The sequence below is a fragment of the Andrena cerasifolii genome, chromosome 6 (genome assembly GCF_050908995.1).
Source record: "Andrena cerasifolii isolate SP2316 chromosome 6, iyAndCera1_principal, whole genome shotgun sequence".
Lineage (NCBI taxonomy): Eukaryota > Metazoa > Arthropoda > Insecta > Hymenoptera > Andrenidae > Andrena > Andrena cerasifolii.
In genome coordinates, this window is record NC_135123.1 from 17314779 (window position 1) to 17337534 (window position 22756).

The following is a 22756-nucleotide window of genomic DNA, read 5'->3' on the forward strand; positions in this document are numbered from 1 at the left end:
CCCATCGTTCCTTCGTTACAGATCATGTGTACACAAGCTCGGAAGCAAGTGGCGGTAACGGCGGTGACATCGACGATATCGTTTCTCTCAAACTATAGTCCGATTTCATCGGGTACTTTGGCGATCCTAATACTCTGTTGCGACAATAGCAACGGTGCTCGTGGTCGCGCCGAAACATCGGTTTACAAGCATCGCGCTACCAACAGCAATCTTTCGAGAAGACTATTAAACGCAGGTTCTTGTCGTCGCGGTGGATTTTGATTCTACGCGAACCTCTTTGTCAATCTATATACAAGTTATATCAGGCGGACTCGTTTCGGCTGCAAACGCGTTTCAATTATCGCGCTTCAACGTCGCCCAGTACTCTATTTCACGGTCGAGAAATTCTGCTGGGCATTTTGATTGGACGAAACCCACGTAGTGAACACGTCTCTACAATGGCTAACTACGCATTCATTACTACAGTACTCGTCCTCCCATTCGCTGTTCGCCACCGCTGGATTCGGACACCCGTGACGTATACAAGCATTCGAGGTAGGCCTTTGACCGGCCATTGCAGCCTGTGTCGCAGAGCTTACCGATGAAGCATTCGACAGCGAATCTCCTTTTGGAGGAGCCGCGTGCATTATTTGTTGTTGTTGTTGTTGTTGTTGTGGCTGCTGCTGCTGCGAATGGTGATGTTGCTGTGATTGTTGTTGCACTTGTATCTGTTGTATTTGCTGTTGCGGTACCTGTGTAAAGCCAAATGAAACATTTGATCAAGGGGAGCATGGCGATACTCGCATCAAGCTGAAATCAACGGTAAGTAAAGGGAAAAGTGTGGGAGAAAACACGGCTGGATGTCACTGCTCACCTGCATGTACTGCTGTTGCGCGGCCTGTTGAGACTGCATATGCTGCTGCTGCGTCTGTGGCTGCGACTGTTGCGGTTGCTGGGGAATATGTGCCGGTGCCATTGGGTTGCTTATCAAGCCCTAAGTAAAACGTGAAAATAGTTTCTGCTTCTCAATTTGTAGCAACGTGGCGCAGGCACTTGCTTTACTCAAGGGGGTATAACCGTTTGAAAGTGTCGAAAATCGATTTTTTACATATTTTCGTAGATTGATGTTTTATAAATATTATAAAACAAGTCCGATGTAAATATTCGGAAAATTGACGAAGTTATAGGCATTTGAGTGAAACAAACCAGGTAGCACGCAAGGGCGGATCCAGAGGGGGGCGTTAGGGACGATCGCGCCCCCAAAAGTAATAAAATAGAAAAATATTATGACACTGTACTATTCTGTATAAATAATTAATGTGAATTTAATTATTTAGGTTATAGTATCAGATAGAGATATTAAAATATAAATTACAAGCAAATTTGAAATCTTGTAAAAGAAGGTTCAAAAATGTACTTAGGTACTTTTACATATTTTGTCCCCTCCAAGAAAGGCTCCTGAATCCGCACCTGGTAGCAGGGGGCAGCGCAGCGCGGTGGCTCGACCAATCGCAGCGGAACTACATTTTTCATTACGGTCGCCCTAAAAACTCTCGCTACGTTCAACCAATTCAGTTCCAATTTTGTATGCAGAATCGTAATAAGATTCCACATCGATCTACGGCGCCTTTTTTTTTTTATTCCGATTACCCTGTTTATTATTTACAAAGAAAAAACGTAGACTTTTCTCTTAGAAGAATCTAACTTTATCCTTTGATCTCACCATTTCCTTATTTTTCAAAATTTTCAAAATCGGCGCTGTAAATCGATAACTATTAACATCTGTTATAAAAAGAAATGTACTGTTTTTTATTTCAGGCACGACATACATTTTCAGGGCCACCGTGAAGCCGTTTAAAATCGAGAGAGTTTTGGATATGTATCCATAAGTTCCGAAAACAGTAGTTTTTTTTAACTGAAACTCTTTTTTTGAAGTGGTTCATAATAATATGTAAACATAATAAAAGAACGGAAAATGTTCAAGCCGTTGACTTGTAAAAAAAAAACACAAAATGTACATATTTTCCGAACGTTCAAACGGGTATACCCTGTTAAACGGACAGACGCACACTAGGGTGAACCTTATTTTTCGACCATCAGATTTTTTTGGTCTCGCCCCCCAGAATTGTGAAACTTGTTGGGAAAATGATCTGGAAAGAATTTCAGGCTGATTGGACTACGGGAAAACGAAGCGCATCGAATTTAAAATTTTTTAATTTTTTAAAACTTGACATAAATATACGTTATGATATATCATTGAATTTGTGTTTAAGAAAACATACACAGCATATACGATTCTTAACAAAAAATACATCCATGAACCGTTTCAACCGCTGTGAAAATGTTTACTGCCTTCGTCGTTTATGCATATATGAAAAAAAATCTCTTGAGACAAAAGTTGTAGTGCATAAAGAGGCGAATATAATGGTAGGAAAAAAATTATTTTTCAAGGTCATTCTTTCGATTTTTCAACGTCATGGATGTTTTTTTTGTTAACAATCGTGTATGCTGTGTATGTATTCTGAAACAGAAAAAAATACAAATTCAACGATATATCATATAATGTATATTTATGTCAAGTTTTTGGAAATTCAAAAATCTCAAATTCGATGCGTTTCGTTTTCCCGTGGTCCAATCGGCCTGAAAAATATTCCACATCATTTTTGCAACAAGTGTCACAATTCTGGAGGGTGAGACCAAAAAAATCTCACCAAATAATTTTCATCAAGAGGGAAAGAAATGTTACCTGCTGCGACTGCTGTTGCTGAGGATTCCCGGACATCGCTAAATGATGGGGGGACTTTTTCATTTGCATTTGTGGCGGTTGTTGCTGGTGCTGGTGCTGATGCTGATGTTGGTGCTGATGCTGGTGCTGATGCTGATGCGAATGTGAATGTGCGTGTTGCTGCTGAGGCGATGGCGGTTGAGGTTGTGGACTGTAAACTTGATACGAAACGTTTCCAGAGGTTCCATTTCCAGCGTAATTACCGTATGTTGCGTATTGGACTTGTTGTTGTTGCGGCGATGGTTGCTGTTGTTGTTGCTGCTGCTGCTGCTGCTCTGCATCGGCTGCTCCTTTGCTAACGAGAGATGCTCTGTATGCCGCAAGCGCTTGTAGATATTCTTTCTTCGCGGCTTCGGTTTTCTTCTTGTAGACCTGTAAATGTGCATCGTTTGAACTTAAATAAGGTAAGAAACATGAGGCCGACCAATGCAAACGTTGACTGAGATAAAGAATCAGCAACGAGCGCTTATTGCGGCTACATAATACTACAGTTTTAGTACTACGATGCCAGCAACTGTGCCCCCTCCCGTTACGTTATGCCAATAACCTTCTCTTGTCCACAAAATGTATCTTTCCATAAAGTAACGATCCGAAATCTGTCCGTTCTGCCCACCTTATAATGACTGCAGAACACAGATGTTGAATCGTCGTCTTGTTCCATGCTACTCCAGCACAAATACCTTTTGTCTATTTATCTCACTTCCTCTTAGACTACGACTATTACGACTTTTTCATTTTTTTCGTGCGTTCATTTAATTTGCAGCTGATTAAAATACCGCAATGATATTTGCACAAGATAAACACAATTTCGGAAATGAAGAAGAAGAAGAAGAAGAAGAGGACGAGGTGCATACTCACGTTTTTATGTTCGGTATCTAAAGCATCCCACATCGAAGCAACAATCTTGGATACCTCGCCAAAACTCGCATTCGGATTTTGCCCCTTTATCGCTGCTTGCGTATCCCTGAAGAAGAGGGCGTATGCCGAAACGGGCCTGGAACAACACGCACGGTCTTGTAACGAATTCAGTTCGATTTAATTAGCAGCGGTAGAAAACGAGTATGCAACGTTTCCGGCGATAATGAAACCGCACGTTACTCGATGCGTGAGTGAGCAATGAGATCGTTTCGTTTCGATGCAACGTGCACAATTACGTTTCTTTCTTACCCCAGCGATCCGCGTAATATTTCACGGATGCCGGCAAGAAGACTACTTACTTCTGCGGTTCGTTAGGATCCCTCTTCTTTTTCTTCTTCTGCGACTTTGGTTTCCTCTGGTTCTTGGTTCCAACGTCAGCCGGTTCCGGCGAGGGCCGCTTGATTCCGGTAATCTGAAGAAATAATAGGCATCACAAATCATACGAATCTCTTGGATCCGCTCGAACAAACTGCGGACGCCGCCAAATTGGATCAGGCGGTTACTTACCATCCCGGAATGAGGTGTGCTGTCGTCGCTGTCTTCGCTGGTTGTAGTGTTGTTGTTAGGTTCCGAAACGGAGCTCGGTTGCATCGCGGGAGGACTACTCCCCGTGGGACTCCTGTATTGAATCTGCTGTTGCAGTTGCTGTTGCTGCTGAGAATGCATATACTGCATATGCTGTTGTATCTGAGCTTGTTGGTGCTGCTGGTGTTGTTGTTGCTGTTGAAGCAACATCATTTGCTGGTTCCCATGTTGCTGACGAGGCGAACTCACAGTTGTGTAAGAAGCTTGCGGCGAGTTACTGTACGTTGAGCTACGATACAACATGGAGACGACGCGTGATCAGATACATGTGCTCCGGTTTTAGATGAAGTGAAAATTATGAACGCGTCTCGAGGGGCCGCTTGTGCTCGTGTGCGCGTTATCGCGACAGGAACGGCGAGTTTTCCACTATGCGAATCGCTTTTTTTAACAACTATTTCTTCCCGAAATTGTACGTTTTAGTATCCTTGGTCGGAACGCGCTAACATCACCAGGTTGCTCGTCGTTCCTGTCTTTTACATCCTCCCTCCTAGCCGTACTCAGCCGCGTTCTCATCCCTTTTCCCTCTACTATTTTCCATCTATCTCTAGTTGCAGACTACGAACGTTTCCAGTGATTGTCGCGAGATTGTCCTGCCCATAGCGAGTGCGACGCTCGACACTCTCTTGATCACGATTTCGATACATTTCATCCATACGGAAACCGTCCATTGGCATTGTCGAGCTATCCTGATCAGCCGCACTTCTTTTCACTCTTTCTCTCTCTCTCTCTCCCTCTCTCTCTCTCTCTCTCTCTCACTCACTCTCTCTCCTTCTTCTCATTCGCCCTTCCCACCAGTCTTCCTTTACTGAAAAATCTGTTTACCTGAAAGCACGTTTTGCTATTTCGTAACGGTGGAAATGGACGGGACTCGAGACTTGTCGCATTCCAAGACTTTCCTATTCGCTGATTCCCTCGCGACATATCGCAACTCGAAACACTAAACTTTTCAAGAGAAAGATGGACCCTGAGAACCCCATCCTGCTTGTACTCGATTCCCGACCAAATACTATCGAATAATAAATAACAGACGCCCGCGAGGAAAATTCTACGTCCCCAAGGAATGCGGATACGAACGTGGAGAGGGCGGGCGGGCGCGGAAGACGCGAGAAAGAGCGGAATTCGATCGAGAGGAAAATCTAGAGGCGTACACTCACCTGGCGCTAATCGGCTGTATCGGGTGGTCTTGTTGTAGGTAAAGCGATTGCTGATACCCACCGGGATCGAGATTTAGCCCGTCTGGAGATTGTTGAATACCACCGGTCTGCATCATCTGCGAAAGCGATTGGTATCTTTAACGCGCGTTATTCGAAGACGGCGCGTCCTCGCGTTCGTGGGTTCTCACGTCGTCCCAGCCTACCTGAGCCTGATAGCCATGCAATGGATCGCTTTGCGACTGCTGTTGCTGCGGCTGATGCTGCTGTGGCTGTTGCTGTTGATGCTGATGCTGGTGCTGATGCGAGTGAGAGTGAATCACAGGAATATCGAAATCCTCGTCGCCGAAGCTAGGCGTGTGAAAGGTCTGCGAAGAAAACGACGGTTGCCGCAAAACGATGGTCGCGCGTGCATCGCTGGACACGAACCAGCACTGATCGCAGATCGAGAGTGGTTGCCATAGAGGAAAAGGGTACGGGTGTCGGGTTAGGGGAAGGGGCAGAGGCGAAGACGGAAACGGAAACCGAAAGACTCGCAAATTACTCATAATTTGCTCACCGTGCGAGTCGATCCGTTCAGCTCGATCATTCCCGTTTTCGCCTGGTTCTCCACCCGCATCGCGATGCGACGCGGCTCGGCTCGGCACGGCGCGACTCTTGCATCTCGCCCCCTGCCACCCCACGCGTACACCAATCATCAACCCGTCATCCCCCATCTCCCGACGGATGACAGACGACGTTGTATCGTTGGAAATACTTTTAGCAATTTATTCCTTTTCGGGGACACAAGGCCGGAGAGTTGGGGAACAGGGAACGATGGAAAATACATTCGCCGTGTAGCCGGGCAGCCGGACGGGCCACGGGGAATAAAAGTTTTTAAATTGGATTTAATAGCGTCAGGAATTTTCCTTTGAAGGAACGTACTTGCCTATTGATCGAGTACACCTCTGACTCCCTTCCCTCTCCACGCCCATCGCGTTACCCCTTACCTCGCGGTGTTTCTCTTACTCTCTATCGTTCCGCACTCGCTTCTCTTCTCTTCTCTCATCCCTTTCCGCCGCGCGCTGCACCCCGTTCCCACTCCCGCTCCGGCCTCTGTGTACGCGTACAGTCCGTCCTATTTCAACTACTGCTCCTATAATACCCTCGTGCACCTACTTCTCACTCCGCCCTTTCCATCTCCCCCGAATCGACTACGCGTCTATCCATCTTCTTCCTCCACCATTTCCAAACTTTTCTTTCTCCCTTGGCCCCTTCGCCAGCCCCCAAACCACCCTGCCGCCCCTCTGTCTTCTCCGTACCCCTCTACGGGATCCTGCTCACCCCCTGCTGCCTATCCGGCCGAGCCAAGATAGTGCTACCTTTCCTACCCCCTTTGGTTCGTTCGCGTTCCTATTCGTCTGTTTCCTCTCGTTCCCCGCGAACAAACGACCCAACCCGCGCCCGCATTCTGGCTCACACCCACACCCACTCACCGGCCCTCGCCGGATTCGCGACCGGACCGCGAGAGCCTTCTTTGCTCCTTACCAAGTCGCTTAGTCGAATGATTCGAACGCGACGCGCCGCCGCCATCAATGACTGTCGATAACACGATGCAAACACACTGCGAGTATTCTGCAGCTTCCCTCTTTCTTTCTCTACGCTACATCCGTCTCTACCGGGTCGGTACCACTACGTTGCCCGAAAGAGGCGCTTACGACTCGCGACGATAACTTCCAGTCCCAACTACACGCAGCCCTAAACATCTTACGTTTCGACCACGCTCTTCGAACCCGAACAACCACGCGCGCATCATTGTAAAAACCTCGAGGAACCAGCTCGGAGGTATGGAGGGAGAGACCGGTTCTTAGGGATACATTCAATACGGCAGGGAGGACCAGAAAAATCGCACGAGCTTACGTACGATCGCGAGGCACGCGTTCGTTACCGTTATCATTATTATCGTTGATGTTGCTGTTGTCATTGCCATTGCCATTCCCATTGCCATTCTCATTCCCGTCCACGTAGACGCCGCGCCGTCGTCTGCGTCGTACAAGTAACTTGAAAAATCCCAAGCAACTCACCTGATCAGCCATCGCGTAGCCTTCGTGATGATAACACGCTTGATGGTGATGATGATGACGATGATGATGTTGATGATGTTGATGCTGCTGTTGCTGCTGATGATGATGATGCTGTGGCACGTTCAATGAGAAGTCCAGATTCTCGTTCCTCTGAAACAGGCGAGAAAACAATGGTGTTAATGGCTGCGAGCAACGACTAAACAAGGGTTTTGAAGTGGAATGTGATTTGTCGCAATAATCCCCAACATTCGCCGTTGTTCTTCCCTTCATTCCCCATTGTTTTTCTTATGCTTTCGTCACCGTTCTTATTGCGGAACTTTTTTCACCATGAATCATTTCTTGAAATCTAGCGTAAATATGTACCGCCGACCGACCGGTCGTCTTGCTAGATCAAGCTCGCAATACCTTCTGCCCCGAGACAATTATTACGCGCAGGTATGTAAGTAGGTACAAGCCGTTTCGGACCCTTCAGATTCGACTATGCACCGTAAGTTCAATTTTCCCAACTCCTCCTGTATGTACATTCGACATTGTCGCTACCATCATCTGCGTCCTCGTTCATAGTCATAACCACGTCATCAACACCTGTCCACCCTCGACCAAACAGTATCTTTAGCGCTTATTTTTACGCGCGTCTCTAGCAACGTTTTAGCGTAACGTACTAGCGCATTTCCTTCTCGTTTTCGAAATAAATTAATAAAGAAAGAGATATCTAGCGGAGCTGTAAATTTATAAACGCTTCCTTCCACAGTTACATGTAGTTGTTTCTCGCCATCTGGAGGACGGCACCACGACCCCCTTAGCCCCGTACCTGCCGCTCCCGTAGCTCCCACTTCTGCCAGGCTGCCACGATTTTCATCTAAACACGACAAACAGGTGCTAACGCGAATTCTCCCTCAAGGTACTTGGAAACAGTGAAAGTTTATGGAGAAGCGAACGAACGTATCCGTGAAAAAGCGCGCGCACACGCGTGTACAAGTCATCGTTCTCCCCAGAGGCACGCACGACGGCTAAAACCGAGCCAACAAAATTCCAGGAAGTAAAAGATCGATCAAGAGACGAAACGTACGATCGGACAAAGAAAGAGCAGAAGGAAGAAGACAGGAGCACAGCATTTACTTTTCCAGCTGAAGCAACAGCAGGCAAGCAGGCAGGCAAGCAGGCAGGCAGGCAGGCAGGCGGGCGGGCGGGCGGGCGGACGGGGGGGCGGGCAGACAGACAGGCAGGCAGGCAGGCAGGCAGGCAAGCAAGTAGGATAACAGGAAAGCAGTCGGACAGAAAAGTGAACAGGTAGGAAGGTAGGTATGTAGGTAGATGGGTAGGTAGGTAAGCAACAGGCAAGCAGGTAGGTAGATAGGTAGATGGACGTCGTCGGCAGGACGAATAAGTAAAATCGAATCGGACTGAGGCCAAAACGGAAGCGATTTCGCTCTTACTTATTTCTAATGCGACACGAGCAACTCGTGATTGCAATACGCTTTTTCCCGTCTTCGATACTGTCGCATATAATCGCTGGATATGGTGACTTAAACGGACTCCTGTTACGTTCTTTTTCGACCGCTTTTCGCTCTAACCACAAACGTAGCGTATGTACACAGGTCCGGCTCAAGCCACTTTTGCGCCCTAGGCAAACTTGCCAAATTACGCTCTCCATTTATGCCTAATAAATTTCTTTCAGCTCTTTAATAACTTTACTCTGAATATTTATTCGTAGCTTCAAACGTTTCTAGTACAACTTGTAATATTTCATTTAAAACATGTATTTTACAAAATGCCAACAAAGAAACTACCGTAATACGATCGCGTAGGTAGCCGAGCATCTTACGGTGTCGCGCATCGTTCATCACCACCTCCCCAACATTGCACGAATAATTTCGCTGAAACGTACCTCTCTCGCGACTACAATTTTCCAATTTGCTTCTGACAACAATTACGAATACGTAAGTGACGCATCTTTTTCAACCGATTTTCTAATCTACTTGGGATTCGCGAATTTCATGTTTCACACGTGTCCTGAACATAGTTGGCAAAATCGATCTGAATCTACTTAAGCATGATTATGGACAAGGAGGAGGTAGAAAAGCACAATGAAATCGGGAAATCTAATAGATATAGCCGAACAGGTCTGTTACTCAGCGTAACCGATGCGATGTTAAACCTGTTCCTCTTCGCGTACCCCATTGCTCACTTCGCTCGCACCGCTTCGCCAGCCAAACACGAAAACCACGCCGCCCAACCCCTAAACTCTAAAGCCTACTATAGCCATAACCGATTCCTTCGCCGCTCCTTCCTAACGAGTCCTTTCTCATTCTCTTCCAAATACATATATATGTTCTCGGTTACGGAGCAATCCGACCGTTACGAGTAAAAACGAAACTACCACCACATCTACTGCGCACTGGATCGATCCGATTCCATTCGAATCGTGAATTAGAGAAAACACATCCATCCTCAAGCGAACTCGAAATGAAAATATGTATGCACGCTAATTCATTGGAATACACGACCGTCGTCGACCTACGTATGAAATGAGTTGCATCGCGAAGGAATAGCGTCTGTTCCATTTGACTTCCGCGTTTCGAAAACCCAGATCGAGATCTTCGCGTCAACTGGATTTATCGTTCGGCATATTCGGGCTGATCCCTGTAAACTTTGAACGGGAACTAGGTCGTTTTTGATAAGCGGCGATCACTTCGTATTAAAATTAGAAACACGTTTGAAAAACGTTCGGCGATCGAGGATAGTTGATAGGCACTCTGTGGGAAAATTGGCGTGGTGCGTATATTTTGTACGGCAGTCGGGAGGTGGCGCCACGCACGCGTACCACGAGTATGTCCGAAAGCAAATAAGATCGTTTCCTTCAACGGCGAATTGTCGTAACCTCGCTGCACTACGGCTGTAATCGAACTTGACAAAACAGAAATCGCGAGGATCGAAGAGAACGATGAAACAATATGGGACTTACTGTGCAAGCGAACCAACTGCTCGATGGGACAAGATCCAGGTTATCAGGTGCAGGTGCACGTGCGACGTGCAACGCTTCACGGTAGTAGGTACTGCTAATGCAACACGGCGAATTCTTTTCTCATATATCACAGTTTTGATTCTTCGAAATACTTGGGCCCAGTTCACCAGTAACCAATTCCAAGGGATCGTAAAAACGGGCAAGATGCAACTTGGCGATCCTCTCTGATCCAATCGATCGTCGAAACGAGCCGTGGGACTCGTCGGGCAGCACGTTTTCACAATATCACCACGCGTCTTACGATGTTACGTCGGCGTAGGTAAGCACGTACACGACCGTTAGCTTTTTACAGGCAATACACAACAAACTCTCCAATTTCTATGCAACGCGTATACAACGTTCTCGACTCGTGGCGTAACTCGTGACAGCGTGGCAAAACGACGCGGGCTCCTCGCGGCGGCCGGCGCGGGAATGATTGAAGAAGTTCGGTTCGTGGCACACGATGCTGGTGGGGATGAATCTCACGACTCGTGACAGAGAAAGAGAGAGAGAGAGAGAGAGAGAGAGAGAGCGCCGACGCGCGCGCCTCCTGTTCCTGCGTAACGAAAGGATACGACGTAACGATTAACCGAACAGAAAACGAGACAACATTGAATAACCGCGGTAAGAAATTTGAGAAGCACGGCAACGTTCGGGGATTGACAGTATACGCAGGCGCCTCGAAATGCAGGTAAGATTTTGCCGAATTTCATCATTCAACTCGAGGACAAAGATTTTTCGAATTTCCAATTTATTTGAAACACGCGAGCAACGCTCGTCCGGAGCTTGTCGCAACATGTGTTCGAGGACCGGATAATCACCGACAACTCGAGAGGCAAAGTACGGAAGAGAGTATTTGCCACGGTAGAACGCGTTTCGATTCGAACGAGACCAACGATGAGAGTCATAAAACGTCGACCGACCGCTCCTTTTGCTACTGATATTTCCCGGTACATAACATTGCCGGTTAAGAAATTCCCCAGATGATAAGGTTAAATCTGCGATCTTTCTTACACTTGACACACATACATTATTTTGGAAATGTTACATCGTAGGAATAGCGTTCGCGCTTCGTGGCCCAGATAACGAGCTGTGAACGCAACACTCGAAAAGAAAGGGGCTGCGGAGGAAGAGGAGGAGTAGTGGTGGTAGGAGGAGGTGGAGGAGGAGGAGGAGGTTTGAGATGAATATGGGAGGGAACGAACTGTTGGTGCGGGAGTTTGCAGGGCGAGGAGAGGAATTCAGGCAATTGAAAAAGGCGGGTGGCGTAATGAATAAAGGAAAGAGATCTCGCTACGTCGTGTATATGACGAACGCGTTCCGACGGTGTCGAAAGAGATTACGCTTTAAAGGTGTACGCGTTGCGGTACCTATCTGCGTTCGCAAGTCGCAGGCGTTCGTGCACCTTTTCTCGATCTTAACAAACAGCAACGGCGATCGATCGATTGATTTGCGAACTCGAGAGCGAGAGTAGCTACAGCAAACGAAAGGAAGCGGAATTATTGCAAGTAGGTGTCTCCACGGTCGGACGGTTTTTCGCTTCGGCGCAAGTAAAAACCGGTTGAAAAATTGTCACAAGCGCATTATTTGTTGATATACCTCTGATACTCGAATATTGCAGGAAAGTAGGACATGGTAGGAGGTGGGAGGACCCGCGGTACGAGATCTGGGGTTACGTCGGAGTTTATAAAGAGTCATTACGTTGTCGAGAAAGGTGGCTTTAATTTCACTAGCATTCCAATCACATTAATGTATGTACATATACCCCTACCTACCTGGTGCCCGTTTGTACTCGTATTAGCGAGAAGTGCTAATTTACTGGTAACTCATCGTCTATTCGACGACAAAATTGTTAGGCGATCACTATTAGGTCACTATGTATCTAATATGTACTTATCCATCGTGAAGGAAAATAACAAGCCACCAAGGAAGCACGTTAAGAAGGAAGGACGGAAGCAGTGTCCGAAAGACGATAGAATAGATACTTATCCTTAAGATGCACGATGAAATTCAGTTTCCTTCGCGAATGGCACACGAGAGCTCTACGAGATATGAGAACGATGGACAAGCACAGAAAAACTAGGAATCACGAGAAAGGCTCGGAGCGGGACGGATCGATATTCTTTTGCGGGACAGTTGGGTGCTGCTTCGACGTAGAAAACGAAAGACGGACGTGCGAACGATGCGAGTCCTTCTCTTTTTCTCCTTATTTCTTTCTTCCATATAGTTTTACGAATGCCTAAACTGCTTGTCCGGTACGCGAACGATACACGATCCACCCGAACAATTATCTTTTCCCAAAAGGGCGATGCATTCTGACAAGGATGAGATTGAAATCGAACGGAGAACGGATAACGGATAGAAAAGTTAAGCGCAGAGGGAAAGGTTAACGAGGCTAGAGGTGGGGGAGGATACATGCACATTTTTCGAAACAACTTGCAACACGGTGCGCAACGGCTCTCTAAATCTTGCGAGGTCTGTTCGAATCTTGGATGTAGAGTGGCTCGGTAAAGCGATTGTAGAAAGGTTAAACGGTTTCTGAGTCGAGCGTCTACGACGCGATAAACGAGCCTGTTTAAAGTCGTTTCACCTTTGCGTCATGCACGAGGAGCCGAGATTACAGCTAACGAGCGGTCTTCGTCATCACGCTCGGCAAAATTTAACCACAAATACTCGAGATCCAAGTAAATCAACACTAACGGGATTAGATCCTGCCGATTTGCAGTCGTCATCGCATCGATTTAAACAAAATACCAGGGACATGCGTACAAGCAGATGGACAATTTTCAGCCCAAGGATGTATATATTCTTTGTTGCCTTTGCTAGTATGCGAATGACGAGAAGAGTGCGGGGGGGGGGGGGGTGAAATGGTGTAATAGTCGGATAGCAGAAGGAACGAAGAGCCGCTACAGGCTTGCCAACCGTGTGGAGTAAAGTCGTCTCAACGTACATAGGTAGCGCCATCGACCCTCTTCAACGATTACGACGAAACGATGTTATCAAAAACAGTGTTCGACGTTAACAAGGGAAGATCCCGAACCTGAAAACTCAAAAAATTTTGAAACTTTGTGCATATGTAGGGTATTTTCACCTGATTACAATGCATTTTTTGTTTGCTACCCAAGTTCACTAGAAGCGGGTGAAATTAACCCCTGAAAATTCGGCTGTTTTCCGATTTTGTGTTATAACTCGCGAACTGTAAGAGATAGAAAACAAGTTTCAAGACAAAAGTTACTTCTTTTAATTAGATCTATCATTTGGCATACAAATTATTTTACAGTTCGCGAGTTACGACACAAAATCGGGATATAAGCGGATTTTCAGGGGTCAATACACCCCCTTAGAGTGAATTTCAGAAATTTTTGAATTTCCGGACTCGGGATGTTCCCTTGTAAGTCAAGCTGAGCTGGGCCGAGCCGGGCCGAGCGAAGTCGAATCAAGTCGAGTCGAACCGAACCGAGCAAAGCCGAACCACGAACGGAGACTGCCGAGATGAACGCGATACCGACGCTTCTTTTTCCTACCTATTCGAGAATCCATTAACGGTGTTTTTCAGCATCTCGAACAAATGTTGATTTTACAAATTTTCATTGGGCGAATGTTTACACAGCTCATAATCGTCCAAGGCTTATCGCGGAACTGCGATTTTCTGTGGTCGAATAAATTTCTCATTTTTTGCCGAGTTTACACTTTCGAGTTTTACAGTCCCCGTCCACGGCGTCCACGTCCCACCGTAAGTGCATATCGGGACAGGCAGCGAATCGAGGTGAATCGCACAACTCGCAAAAGCATTTCGTCCTTATCCCGCGTACACCGATTTCTATTATCTATCGTCGACGCTCTCTTAAACCGGTTTTACTTATTACGCGAGCGTTCGCTTATCTCCCGTAGATCTCTTATTGCCAGTCACAGTGAGCGAGTGTTCCACCGTTCCCGAGGTCCGATCCCCTCGCCCCTTCCTCAATTCTAATTCTTTTCAGCTACTCCGTCAAGCGCATTCTCCGGTTAATGTTTTGCGTGCAGATAATACCTATAGATACTCTGACGAATGCATCGTAGAAAAGCGAAAAATGAAACAGACAAAGATGGCGTGAAAATGTGACCAAAGGTAAATACCGAGTATACCTACATATTTTACACCACGCGACCTTTCGGCCCCACGAAATTCTTCGGATAAACGAGCTTTTCACGTTACAACCAAGGGAGCAACAAGTGTGTATCTTGTCTACCCTGCGGATCGGACCGTTCTTAGTTCTCCTCTTTCTACTTTCCTACCCCAACCCCCTTCCCCTTCCCCCCTCCCCTTACTTCTACCTTTCCCCTTCCAATCTCACACTCTTTCTTCCTCTCTAACGATAAGAGTGCCCGTTGTGTTTATCTCTTTTCTCTAATTTCGCGCGTGTACACACACGGTCCTACGTTTTCCTTTGTGGACACAACCGTTGCTAAATCAAACAGATGAAAAGCTATGCGCAGTTTACATGCACGATAGTTCGGACGTAGGTATCTCGTAGTGTTTTTCCCGGATAGTAAAGTCCCGAAATTCTAATCCAGTACCCGCTCGACACGACTTTAAGAGAGCGTTTACCATATAGTTGCTGGCTGCTCGAATAGTATTATAGATTCGTGGCCATAAGAAAGGGTAGACGCACGTTGCCAGTGCCGAACGCGCTACGATACATAGGTACTCTGAAATGCTTATTCACTGCAGAATGAGTAATGGGCTGCTAGTGAAATACATCGAGACATAAATATTGTATCTGGAGCGCTATATATTACCTGTATCGTATACATTATCTACCACGCTCTCTGTTCTCCGTTCTGCTAGTTACTATCTGATCGAGATCGTTGCCATGGGAATGCGCGTACAAGATTCGATTCGGTTCGAACCGATGCAAGGCAATCGATTCGTTTATTTCGTAAACGGTGGACTTCTCTATCACGAAAGCTTTTTCAGACCGTACTGCTCGCTTTCCACCCCTAATCACCGTCAGAAATCGTCGCCAAACATCGTCAAAGGGATAAACTGACATTTTTATCGAGACAATGAAAGTCCACGCTTAAAACGTACTACATCCACCTGCATAGGTATCTACCCGATCCCGCAGATGGAATCGTGGCCCCTGTTTTCTCCGTGTTCTCTTCGAGTACCTCGATCAATCATACGCTTCCTACCAGTTCTATAGTCTCGAGTTTTAGTGTCCTATAGGTGTTCCCTATGTTGTTCCCGAATGTTCACGATCAGTTTTGAGTCAGGCATACTCGCAGTGGTCGGGCTACGCGCGAGGAAACGTAATCATTTGCAATCCCGCGTAGAACCGCTTTGAAACTCCACGAAGGAATTTATTAAAGTTTGACTAAGTCGCTTTACAAAGTTTCACCGGTGCACCGAAGCATCGGGGAGAGGAGCAGCGGGGGGTTGCGACGTACACGGCAATCGCGTACCCCTTGGCGGGCAGAGGGCACGGTGGGAGCTACGAACGAGGAAACGGTGGGGATTCCTCTCGAAGAAGCGGGACGAGTAGCCGAAGCAGGCGAAGGTGGAGGTTCAAGAGGCGGGGGAAGCGAACGAGATGGTTGACGAGGAGGAAGGGTGAGGTGAGGTGAGGTGGGGGTGGAGGCACGGCGAAGGGGTAGAGAGACTGAAAGAGAAGAGGCGGCGGGGGAGGTACTGGGTACGTGGAACGACGAAGGGAGGCGAGCTGGTTGTATCAGGCAGGGAGGTTGAGGAGGCACGGGGAGGGACGGGTGGGGGTGGGTTGGCGGCGGGGAAGAGGGCAAAGTTACTTTCCCGGAGAAATAAAAGTTAATGGAGTTCCGTGCCTCCTCGTCCCCTGGTTCTTCCACCACCTTTTTCTTCTCTTCCATCTCTTTGCCGTCCTGCAACTTTCACGAAAGTTATTATATCTTAATTTACTATTGAGCATTATCTAAAATTTCTCCGACATTTCCGTTTTAATGCGATACGGAACATCGGCGAGGAATATATGCATGAGACCACTCGAGAGAACGAGTAGGAAATTGCTTGTTGCGTCGTTATCGGGAGAACATGCCAATTCTAGCGTTCGCAAAAAATGCAACAACGAATCCATCAACGTTTTAAAAGAGTTCACATGTCCTAAATTCTTCACCCTTCCTCCAATATCCAGCAACGACGTTATATCCCTGCTATAAACAGAACTGTAGCTATATAAGTAGGTACCTTACTACATATTTCTTCTGTATCGTCAGTTTTTTTTCATTTGTTGAAAGCCGCTGTGCAAACAAACGTTCTTGTTTTTCGGCAATATGGAATACCTGTGTATAGAGGGTGTATCAGCAATCAGCATCCTTCCGTAGGCATCAACGCAACCCTCGTACTTCCTCGCCTAGCTTATACTTATTATAGGTAGGTATCCTTGCTGCGTATTTCCCTTCCCGTTCTTGGTCCGATATCATATTCCCCATTCCGTTCTCCTTCTGGTCCCGGTATTTCATCTTCCAAGTCAACCCTTCCCGCGCGGCGCGACGCGGCGGTTTGATTTACGGCCATAAGTTGTAATATTTGCCCCACTATTGTATGGTAATACGCAGAGGAAAAAATATGTTAATGGTTGCCATAAAGAAGATATATAGCATACATATGTATCCCATTTCGTGACATACGCCCGGTAAACGCAAAAACTGCATTTACTGGTCCGTCTCTTTCGTTTCCCTTTCATAGGGCGCTTTTTGCCTTGTTCCTGTATATTCCTCTATTCCTCTCCCCTCACCCTTCTCTACCATTTTATTTCTTCTGCTTCCTCCGTACTCGTTTCCTTTCTCTTCCCCTGTCGCTTATTTTCTTGAATTCCAGCAGAATCGCAGAGTTCCAACAGAACTCCCTTTTCTTGGATTTGTCGATCGCAATTATGATGGATATTATTTGAACGGAGAGTTAAAAGAAGCATCCCGGGACCCTTTGCCATCGTGTCGCTGATAACAATTCCGAGTCATCGATGAAAATTCCGACGTTTCGACATTGCCAGTGTATCGTCCGTAAAGAGGGACCGAAACCCTTTCTCGGTTCGTACATACCTCTCTCTTCCATCCATATCTCGCCAACTATTCCAATATTCGTTAATCTGTCGGAAAGTTTTGGAAAACTTGCCGTTATTGCAGCTACATGGAGCGGGCTTATGCCCTATGCATGTAGGATGAGCGGCGTAAAGATGAAGCAAAGTGAAGGGTGAAGGAGGGATATTAAGAGAAGGGGAGAGAAGAGAGGAGAAGATAAGAGAAAAGAAGAGAAGATAGGAGTGACTAGGCGAAGAAGAACCGTAGTTGTTGGGAGGTGGAGAAATTGAGGGAAGGAGTTCGCAGGGTAGATTCTACTCGGAGATGCGACTGGAGGAGAGTCGAGGGGGTCTAGGGGGTGAGAAGCGGTGTGCCGAGGTAAGTTAAATAAACTTGTTTAGTTTCCCGGAAACTTCTGCCCGGCCATTGTATTCGACTGCCTCGCTACCGAGTACCGAGTTTGTTCCAAAACTTTCGAATACGAACGAGCTCTCCGGTTCTCCGTTACGCTTTATTCGCTTGTTTTGCCAAGTCGCTACCTATGGTTACCTACTCTTTCCTCTCGATATTCTCCAATTTCCTTCACGCATACTCCGCCGCATACCCGTGCCTCGCGTTATTCCCTATCGCGGTCTTTGTTGCTCTCCGGTCTACCCTCGGGGCAACTCGTCGCGTCGTTCCTTCCCTCTCTTCCTTTTCTCTCCTGCTTCTCTTTTCAACGGACCAGATGAATTAATAAATAGTTTCACCGAGCACATTGTACATTGTGCCGTTCAACGTAAATCTGGGCACGATTAAAAAATCATGGAATAGTTATGGGACAATTTCACTGGACCTTTGCCCTTGTCATCATTCTTATCGCCGATATCATCTCTGCCGTTACAGTTGTTGCTACCCTAACGCGGAGCATGCAACAACGAATCTGATCGGAAACAAAATCGGACAAAGTGCCCTGTCGCTAGAGTGGCAGCAAACCGAATGGCTTATTGATTTAACGAGAGAGAGAGAGAGGGAGAGAGAGAGAGAGAGAGAGAGAGAAAGAGGCGAAAGAGAAATAGGGGGAAACCGTGGACGGGGAAACTCTGCGAAGCTCGAGGTGGTTAGGGGGAGGCTGGAGGTGGTCGTGGGGTCGCAAGCAGGAGGCCTGGGGGAGGACAGGGTGAGGCTAGGGAGTGGGTATGGAGAGGAGATGAGTAACGCGGAATAGGCTAGGTAAGGGTGGGGAAGAGGAGAGCTCGCGGGTTCGCTGGCTCGCGAGGTCGGGAACGGTGGATGGAGTAGGGTAAAACAAGGTAAGGTAGGGTAAGATAGCGTCGGTGGCTGGAGAACAGGGGCACGGCGCGGCGCGGGGGCGCGGTACGAAAGGCAAAGAGAACGGTACCGATATGTGCGCGTGCAGAAAGAAAGACAATCTGAACGGAATAATTAACGCGTCTTCGGGATCGAGCCTTTTCGAATGTCCTCTAACAGCAGTTTAATTTTCTTAGCTCCGCATCGCTATTCCCAGCTGTCGTCATTTTCAACGTTTCTTACAACTCGTATCGGTTAATAGAGACCAATTTAGCTGAATTAGCCCAAGATTCACTGTACATGGGCGCATGTACCTATATTGCATGTACATACTCGATGACAGGATATCGTGGCTATTCCCTGCGACGGCGTTCGAATAGTACGATACTCGAATGGTCATTGGTTGATCAACAAGTGGCTCATGATTTTGTCAGTGCGTTTGCGACCGACCGACCGACCGACCAACTAGCCGGCTACCGTCCCGTCTCGGCCCGTTCTTCGGCCGTGCGTTCGTCCGGTTACCCGATGCGGTCTACCGCTAAAATACTCAACGGCTGCCCCATCCTGTTATCTATTCCAACCTGTACGTAGCGTGAGCAAATTGAAGGGCGAAGGTTCCATGCTCTCTTGCCTTCGAGGATTTTATGGCAGCGACTTAGCCTGCGCGGGGTCCTGACAGAGGGTATATAGTATACATATATGTACATACGGAAGACTAAACAGCCCTGGCGACGGGCGATGGCTGATGACCACGTTGGGTCTCCTCTCTCATAGCTATCTGACCCGTATTGCTAAAGAACGAGGACCCTGTTCCAGAAGAATCTGGCCACGAAGCGAGGGAAGGCTATGCGTTTTGCTAAGAGGTCTGTGATGAACCGCACGGCACTACATATACCCCCGAAATGTCCTGGAGCGAGTTCCTCACGACCGTTTATAAAATCGTTTCTAACGTGTAAGTTATGCCGTGCAAAGTATAATCGATTAATGTTAATATTTTAATGTCACGCGGCCGATACATACTTCCGTTCTTTATCTTTAACTACATTTTTCATCGTACGTGTTCGTTCGTGACCAATCTGGTGAAACTGCTGGTAAATGACAGGGCTAGGTAGCCCCCGTGGAACATAGAACGAGCACTAATCATTTCAGGCATCATTTCTTCGCACGTTTTTTCATCGCTATATCTACTCACGAAAGAGAAAGCAAACGTAGTCTCGTGTCAAAAACGTGATTTTTCGCGCTGAATTCGCCTTTTCGCGCTTATAAGGAATATGGCCGGAGGAAAACAGATTAAGGAGAGAGAGGTGAGAGTGTGTGTGTGAGAGAGAAAGAGAGAGAGAGAGAGAGAGAGAGAGAGGGGATGAGAATTAGGAAAAACCTAGCCAGACGGGACACGATTGGCGAATTCAATTAGCAAGGTGGATTTGAAGTTTTGTTTCGATCAAAATTCTAAACGTTGAGTCGGTCGACCTTTATTTATTCATTCATGGTTACCCGCCCGAAAAGGCGAGACTTCGTAGCTCTATACCCATGTACACGGTCTGGTTTCTTTTCGGATTCCTTGCCGTTTTTTCGTCGGAACGAAAACGATGTCATCGTATTCATATAGGAAGAAAGAAAGTTTCATGTCGGGCCGTGATGCGCTAAGGCCCATAAACATAGCGCAGAGTGTTACCGCGCCACGCCGCGCCGCACCGTTTAAATAATAGAGCAAACAGAAATATGTATCAAGTTAGAAGGGACTGACCTTGTAAGCGAACGGGTCAAACATTCTGCACACGTCGACGTCGCTGCCGAGTATCGTGTAACCAGCGTCCATGATGTCCCGACGTTTCTTTTCGCTGCCTGGAACGAAGCTTTCGTCAGTGACAATCGCACGCCGAATCGCGCGAGAATTCTCGCGGCGCGGAGCGGCGCAGCGGGCGGACCAGTACCGAACAAACTGATCGCGATTGCACCAACTATCCCGTCGCTCATCGTCCCGCGGCTTCTGCCGTAGTCATCTAACAGCTCGACACCCTGTTGTCGCTTCGTTTCTCTTTCGCTGGCTCTTCTCTCAGGATCTAATTCGAAAGACCGACCGGCGCGGCGGTGTCGTGGTTAAGCCGAAGGTCAGTTTCCTTACCGGACTACCGATCATGGATCGATTCAACCGTTCCAATGGACGTAGACTCGCGCGCGTGCCTTTGAAAATCCGTGCGTGCGTGCGTGCCTGCCTGCCTGCCTGCCCGCATTCGAGCGCGTACAGCGCGCGCATACCTATCTACGCGATTCACTCGGCCCGATCGTGGGAGAACAATCTATAACATCAACGTATCGAATCGCGCGTTCCTATGCATCGATCTTGCTCACAATCAGTCTAGTAGGAGTACCTACGTCGCGAACATACCGCCGGTTCTTCCAAGCGTGCATCGCGGGTCGACAGACCGTTTTCCCGACGTTATTGCAACACCTCTTCATTGGCAGTCTAAGACGAATTTCAAAGGCTTTTCCCGAAGAAACCGGTGAATACGTTGTAAACGTGATATTAACTCGCGTGGGAGTGTCAGCAGCCGGACGTTCTTTCTCGCTCGTCTTTTATGCGTTTATGCCACCGTCCGCTGTTTACTCGAGTAAGCTGATTTAGTCCAGTCCAATTGAAAGGTAATCGAAAGTAAGGTTCCACGATCGCGACCGTTCGAACATCGGTTTTCGGCTCCCGGCGGCTAGGCCGGAGCACGTGGACGAACCGCTATTGTCGTCCGCAGGCGTAGATCCACTGTCGAATCTATTTCCTTCTAACCACCTAACACGGACCACGGCCACCAACTGCGCACCGGTACCGGCAATGGCAACGACGACGCCGAGAGCGAAAGCAACGAGAGACCGTTCGTGAGGTTGGTGGTGGTGCCGCCACCGCCGTAGCTGTGTGATAGTGGTAAAGGTGGGGTTTAGGTGGATGGCAATGCAGTTGTGGGCGAAGGGGATGGTGACAAACGTAACGGTGACACTGGTAGTGGTAACGGCTCTCTCTGTCTCGCCCGTGCGCACACACGCATGCACCCCCTCCATTCTTGTGTCTACCCGGTTCTTAGGTATTGTACATCAAACAGATACAAAAGAAGAAAAAGTTACGCGATAGAAATAGTTTTACGTTTTACGCGCGTCAGGCATCCCTGCTTCGAATTCTGCTCTTCGAAACGTGTATTTTGCAAATTTGTACTTCGTTCACACATTTCTGAGCTTGCCATCCGTTCACCTTTACTCTATGTAGGTATGTCGCTCGGTCTTGTTCCGAAACGAGGCGGGAAATCTCCTGGAAAAGCAAAGTGGGAGTACCTATGCATATGTATATATATATAAGTATGTATGTGTACACGTTAGGGTGGCTCTTATATACTCTGGGTGAAATTTTTTTTTCTACACTTTCTTCGCGGCACCCTACATCTGTGTAAAGTTTCAACCTGATCGGGTAACGGGAAAAGGTGCCCCTGGGCCCTTGAATATTTAAATAATTATTTCACAGCTAACTAAGTTTACATAAAAAATATGCCAAACAAAAGTTGTAGATCCAGACATGGAGCATTTTTTATGTTCTATTACATTTTCTCGTGCGACAAACGATTTTCGATTTTTTTTTCTTTTTTTCAGTCTTTGATATGTTATGAATGTTTCCTGAAAATTAAGGACCGAAATTCGCAAAAATATCAAAGATATGGACGTTAGAAGTGAAGTATGCTCATTGGTGACACAGACAATACTTGTAACAGCATTAACCTTTAGGGTTGAAAATAAATTATAAATTCTTGTTAAACGATTTTATGAAAAATGCACTAAAAAATAAAAAATAATTATTTTTTTGTACTACAATTTCAATGGTGATATACTACGAACGCATGCAAATTTTTACTTTTACTATTCGGTAATCGCGATGCGACTAGCGTTCCGAACGCAGCAGTTTTTTGTC

The 22756-nt window shown here is 47.0% G+C and overlaps 1 protein-coding gene across 4 annotated transcripts; it reads right to left on the reverse strand.

Moving 5' to 3' along the window:
• Positions 1–255: 255 nt before the first annotated feature.
• LOC143369683 (TOX high mobility group box family member 4) lies at positions 256–21724 on the reverse strand. 4 transcript variants are annotated; one of them, XM_076813938.1, is made up of 11 exons: positions 20745–21724; positions 20558–20655; positions 7482–7631; positions 5625–5852; positions 5422–5537; positions 4190–4496; positions 3982–4094; positions 3623–3758; positions 2726–3136; positions 854–973; positions 256–731 (listed from the first exon to the last, which is right to left on the reverse strand). In XM_076813938.1, the coding sequence occupies exons 1-11, from the start codon at positions 20785–20787 to the stop codon at positions 366–368; spliced, it is 2088 nt and encodes a 695-aa protein (XP_076670053.1). In that variant the 5' UTR covers positions 20788–21724; the 3' UTR covers positions 256–365. The 4 variants fall into 4 exon arrangements, with proteins under 4 accessions (XP_076670053.1, XP_076670054.1, XP_076670055.1 ...); XM_076813939.1 differs by having other exon boundaries at positions 5625–5786; positions 20745–21702; XM_076813940.1 differs by lacking the exon at positions 5625–5852 and having other exon boundaries at positions 20745–21718.
• Between the last annotated feature and the right edge of the window lie 1032 nt (positions 21725–22756).